Below are 6,092 nucleotides of genomic sequence, written 5' to 3'. Positions count from 1 at the left end.
TATTCATTTTATTAGACATAAGTTATCCAATGTCAATGCCCAGACATCATGTGAATAACAACCTTGACATGTAAATTTCTGCCTCACTGGTGACATGTATAATAATCAAAGAAAAATTTGTGGATTATTATAGCAGAATAGTGTGTGAACATTTTGGGTAACATGCGATCTTTAGACTAGGAAAAAAACCAGAAAGAGGCAATGCAAGAATAACAAAAGTTTCTGGTCATAGCAAAAAGGAAATAAATTATTTTATTCTCATATAGTACACAGTATAATTTTATTTTAATTGAATCACAATAATTTGCTGCTTTTATTACTTTACTTATTTACATGTTGGTTAGTGAATTCAATGATTTTTACTAAGGCTTTTTGACCCACACAATGGGAAGCCCATGTTAATTCCACGAATTCTGACTCTTCATCATATTATATCCACAGGTGGTTTAAAACCAATTCTTACCATCAAAGCAATGGATGGACTGAATGGCTCTGTGGTTTCTGAGTTTGTGCTGCTGGGACTCTCAGGTTCTTGGGAAACTAGAGTTATTCTCACGATAACATTCTCCTTGCTCTACTTAGGGATCATCCTGGGAAACTTCTTTGTTGTCTTTTTGATAATTGTTGATTCTCACTTACATTCTCCTATGTACTTCCTGCTGGCCAACCTGTCCTTCAATGATATTGGTGTTTCCTCCACTGCAGTTCCCAGGATGATCACAGACCTGTTAACAGAACACAAAGTAATTTCCTTCCAAAGCTGTATGACACAGACATGCTTCATTCATGCTTTGGGAGGAACAGAAATGGTGCTGCTCATAGCCATGGCATTTGACAGGTACATAGCCATATGCAAACCTCTCCACTACTTGACCATTATGAAACCAAGAACATGTGTTCTGTTGATAGTCATCAGCTGGGTAACAGGAGTGATCCATGCTATAACTCAGTTTTCATTTGTTATCAACTTGCCTTTTTGTGGTCCTAATAAAATAGACAGCTTTTGTTGTGACTTTCCCAGGATCATACAGCTTGCATGCTCTGATGCAGCCAAGTTTGAGTTTGTTGTTGCTGCCAACAGTGGCATCCTAACCATAGGTACCTTCTTGATGCTCCTCCTTTCCTATGTCTTCATTTTGGTCACTGTCTGGAAACGTTCCTCTGGGGACTTATCCAAGGCTCTTGGCACGTTGTCAGCTCACATCACTGTGGTGGTTCTATTTTTCACTCCATGCATATTTATCTATACGTGGCCTTTCCCCACATCATCAGTTGATAAATACATGTTTATTGTTGACTTTACTATCACTCCTGCCTTGAATCCTCTTATCTATACATTGAGAAACAAAGATATAAAGATAGCAACACAAAGACTGAGCAAATGGCTTCATTATGATAGATTTTGCTGACCTCGGACACTAAAATCACGCATCCACCTGACTTTTGGACATTTACACTTAGGCATTTTCCAGTTAACATGGCCAACTGAATATGTCGGCTACCTCAGTGCCTACCCATAGCAAGACTATGTCTTCTTCTACTCCAGAGCATTTTCTCATTTCTTTTTACTAACTTCAAAATGATAATCCATTATCAATTTTTGGGGGGAGAGTGAGAAATTGAATAAATAAGGTTATGCATATTAATTTGAAATTATTTGGCCATAAATATAACTACATCCTTTTTATTTCCCAGAGTGTTCAAGTAACCTTAAACTTGCTTTGTTGAATGTCAGAAATCATCTTAAAAAATGGTTATATAGGTAGAGCAAACTCTAGTTAGTGCTCAAATCCATTCCCTCCAAACAGTATGTGAGACTAAATTTAACTGTAGTTAGTTTATCTGGCAGCTAATTTTTTGAAAAATCAGTGAGGAGGTTATATCAAGAAAGGAGACATACATATGCCCATAAATATAATTGGGATGCAAGCTCCTGGGACCTTCTAGGAGACTATATAGATTCTGTAATTTAGTATTATCTCACTTGAAAGACCAGGTATCTGGAGTATTGCTTCATGTTTAAGAGGTACATTGATTTTGAGGAGAACATCCAGTCTTTCTCAACAAAATGTTTTGTGGGCATTTTAGGCTGCCAGGACATGCTGGCAGGTAGCCTTTCTGGTACCTAAAGAGACATCACTAAAAATTTTTTAAAATAAAAACCCAACCAACCAAACAAACAAAAAACAACACCCTCCAATGTGACTTTGTTCTTACAGAAGTTCAAGTTGAACATTATTGCTCTTAATTTACATGATACTAATTAATCAATGAGTGTGTATAATTCTGTCCTCTGAAAAAATTCTGATTCTCTGCTTTGCACAAGTACCTTAAAACCAGAAGTTCAAGTGTTCCTTCAGCCATGAACATGATTAGCAAGACAGTTGCCACCTATAGTTTCAGCTACCAAAGATGTCACCATCTGACATCAACAGAAGTCATTTGACTTCTGATATACCAAAAATCAGCATCTTAGCTCCTGTCCAAAAATTATAGACCAAAATAAAGTAAGAAACTTACCATTTAAAAAATATATCAAAGGACCTTAAAGATATAAATTCTATTGCACTTTCATGTATATAATAGTTGCGAGTGCTTTATTTTTCTTTTGTATTTAAGAAAAGGCACACTATCAAATGATACTCTCACTTTAGGAAGCTCAGAAACAAGAGGTATCAACCTTTCTATATGCCCCACTTATCTAAAACACAGAACTTTATCACCCCAGAAGATACTATCTGTACTAAATACGTCCAACACTAATAATAATACTCCTACTTAACACCATCCAAATAAAACTGTGTTACTTGTTTCTTTGGGTTGAAAATATATTTCAAGCTCTAGTCACACTTAGAATCAGCATTATTCATGAAAAAGATCTGATCACAAACAATAATATTAAGGACCTATACCACAAACCTGATCATATTATCTTAATGTAATCTGTGTTTCCCATTCTTCCTCATATTTAAAGTAAATTTCTGGTGAATTTTATATGAAATTCCTATATACACACAACAAGACATCCAGGAAGTTTTATTAAAATAATTCAAATTTTTTTTTTCAAATTATTTCTGTGCCTCCAGCTCTTCTACAGCAAAGAACCATATGGAGAAAAGCCTCTGACATGCTATAAAAATTAATCATTTGCCATGGAAAAGAAAAAAGTCACTAGGACTAGAGAGTCTGGATGGCAACATAGCAATAGGAGCCAGAGCCCTTTATATGTGCACCCCAGTCATGCTGCCTTCCAGCTCTGTGACTTCCAACAAATTGAACTTCCCCAGATGCAACCTCTCCACAGTGAGGTCTACTCTATGAGGATATTGTAAAAATTAGGTCAGACAATATGAGTGGAAGCTCCTGGCATGTTAAGTATATTCAGACTCTCTGGTTTATCTTATAGAGCTCCACATATTTATACTTTGTCTTTAGGAAGAGTTCTGCCTTGAAGTATTTGATGACAAAAAATAACAATGGGAACATGAAAATATAACTTCTCTACCTTTAGCACCTCTTCATAATAAAGGAATCACACAGAATTCTTTCCCTGGTTATTAACATGAATTAAATTTTATAGCATTTTTAATAATTAATCGAAAATCAATACAAAGTATGAGTGACATCTATCAAGGAAAGTTGAGAGGGTGAGAAAGCAGACCTGGGCTGTGGGATAATCTACAGTGCTCAGGGTCTCTGTCATCTGATGTGTCTAGCTGGGAGTGGGCTGTGTTCCATGAACATGTCCATTAAAGTCCTTTGACTTCACAAGGAAAAACTGGGTGCTTTTACACTGAAATTACTTAGTTCTAGTCTCTTGTTGTCAAATTGGCCACCTACCAATTTTATTTGTGATACAAAATGTCACATTTTCCACAGCATTATGGAGAGCCATACTGCTTTATAGAAAATTTCTGAATGAATTGCACCAATACTTTGAAACATATACTTATGTATATAATTTCTTATGTATGTTAGCTATACACTTCATTTTTATGAATGTAATTCTTAGAAGGACTTATAGGATTTAATAAACCATTTGACTCAGCAAACCCACTCTTGGCTATTTATTTACAGGGGTGGGGGAAAACCCATATGTATCACAAGTCCATGAGTATTCACACAATTTTATAATTAACCACTACATAATGGACACAGCCCTAATGTCTTGAGTGGAAAATGAATAAGAAATTAAGCATGTAATGGAATGTGACTCAGAAATGAATAGAAATTACTAGGACACACAAGCATTTAAATGAATCTCAAGTGAAGAAACCTAGATTCCAAGGGAACACATTAGATGGTTCTGGAAATGCAAATCAAAACCACAATGATAGAAAAACACTTTAAACTGTTAGGATGCATGCTATCAAAAAAAAAGAAGAAGAAGAAAAGAAAAATAGAAAGATCAGATGGAACCGGATGCCTATAATGCTCAGTACTGGGGAGGCTGAGGCAGGAAGATCCCAAATTCCATACCAGCCTGGGCAAGTTAGGAAGATGCTATCTAAAAATATATAGTTCTGGAGATGTAGTTCAGTGGTACAGAAGTACCATGCTTAGCATGCCTGGTGCCCTGGGTTTCATCTCTATTATCAAAAATTTAAAAAAAAAATAAAATTAAAGAGAAATATCAAGGCTTGTTGAAAATGTGGAAAAAAGAACTCTTTTATATAGTAGGTATGCATCCCAGTATAAATGATTGCCAACAATTAAAAATAAACTTACTGTATGATGCAGTAAACACAGTTAGATAAATATGCAAAGAAATGAAATAGGAGCCTCAAAGAGATATCTGTGATCTCACTTTCATTGAAGCGTTATTCCCCAAAGCCATGACATTGTTAGCTTTAGTGTCCATCAGTGGATTAATGAATAAAAAAATGTGGCACACATAAATACAATGGAACACTATCTATCATGTATAAAGAATACATTGTCATTTGGTCAACAGGGGTGAAATTAGAAGTCATTAAGCTAAATAAGGCACAATCAGAAATAAAAATAATATATGACCTAATTTACATGCAGAAATATTTTTTACAAAGCTTAATAAATAGGAACAGAGGGGGAAAGTAATTACAAGAAGGACAGTTGGGAAGAAAATAGAAAGAAGCGAGTCAATGTTTTAAAATATTTTTAGGATGAATAAATCTAGGGAACTATATTGCATGAAGACTATCATTTATGATTTGGTGTTATATGGTGAAAATTTATAGGTGCTCTCCCCACATACATGCACAGTTTCTATGTAAAGTGATAGGATAATGTTAATTTTTTTGAGTATATAAAACATTTCATTATTTTTATGGATATCAAAATATGCTGCTCACCTTAAACAGATACAATAAAAATACATTTAAAAATTAAAAGAAAAACAAAACTGTAGGAACAACAATCAGAATCTGGGTTGTCTGAGTTTCGGTGTGGGGCTTAGTTAACTATGAAGTACCATAGCATAGTCTGGGGTTTAATGAAATTATTGTAAAATTGGGATGGTGTGATGGTTTTCCAAATGTATATGTGTAACTTTGGAACTGTAAACTTTTCATGTTTTTACACATAAATTATATCATAACTAAAATAAAAAGTGTCATATCATCAATTACAAACATTTGCACTCTGTAAGAATTGCTTTATTGCATCACTAAGGTCCTAGTACTTCTTCAAGGTCCACAGAAATCCTATACTCCCTCCAGTTCTCCTCTAAACTAATGTCCTTGCCCAGGTGCTGCCTCTCATAGCTCCTTCACTTCATAGCTACAGATCTTGCACAGGCACATACCATTGTTTATGCATTTTCACATCTGTGAAAGAGTCCAAGGGTCTCTGGTTGAATTAAGAACCACCAGAAAAATCTTTGGAGTCCCAACCTGAGAGAAAGCCTTGAGTCTTTAGGTTCTCTGACTGAGATGACTTTATACTCTAGGCCTCAGGATACAATAATGGATGGTAAAGCAAATAAGTTCATGTAAAGGTGTGAGAAAACAAATGAAAGTAGTAAGGAAACAATGAGAGAGTGAGGGAGAGAAGAGGGAAGTGAGTAGATGGGTCAGGAAAGAAGATGCAAAAGGCAGGTGATAATCACACAT

General features: G+C 35.2%; 1 protein-coding gene across 1 annotated transcript; it reads left to right on the top strand.

The window, feature by feature from the left end:
- Positions 1-473: 473 nt before the first annotated feature.
- LOC113177043 (olfactory receptor 4F15-like) lies at positions 474-1,409 on the top strand. Its single transcript, XM_026381578.1, has one exon. It carries the CDS (start codon positions 474-476, stop codon positions 1,407-1,409), a length of 936 nt encoding a protein of 311 aa, XP_026237363.1.
- The last annotated feature ends 4,683 nt before the right edge of the window (positions 1,410-6,092 follow it).

This window comes from Urocitellus parryii, chromosome 6 (assembly GCF_045843805.1).
Source record: "Urocitellus parryii isolate mUroPar1 chromosome 6, mUroPar1.hap1, whole genome shotgun sequence".
Taxonomy (NCBI): domain Eukaryota; kingdom Metazoa; phylum Chordata; class Mammalia; order Rodentia; family Sciuridae; genus Urocitellus; species Urocitellus parryii.
The sequence above is the reverse complement of the archived record's forward strand: the minus strand, read 5'-3'. Positions and strand labels throughout refer to the sequence as shown.

Excerpts from the sequence above, each read along its gene's own strand:
- LOC113177043 (XM_026381578.1), top strand. The coding sequence starts at position 474 with ATGGATGGACTGAATGGCTCTGTGGTTTCTGAGTTTGTGCTGCTGGGA.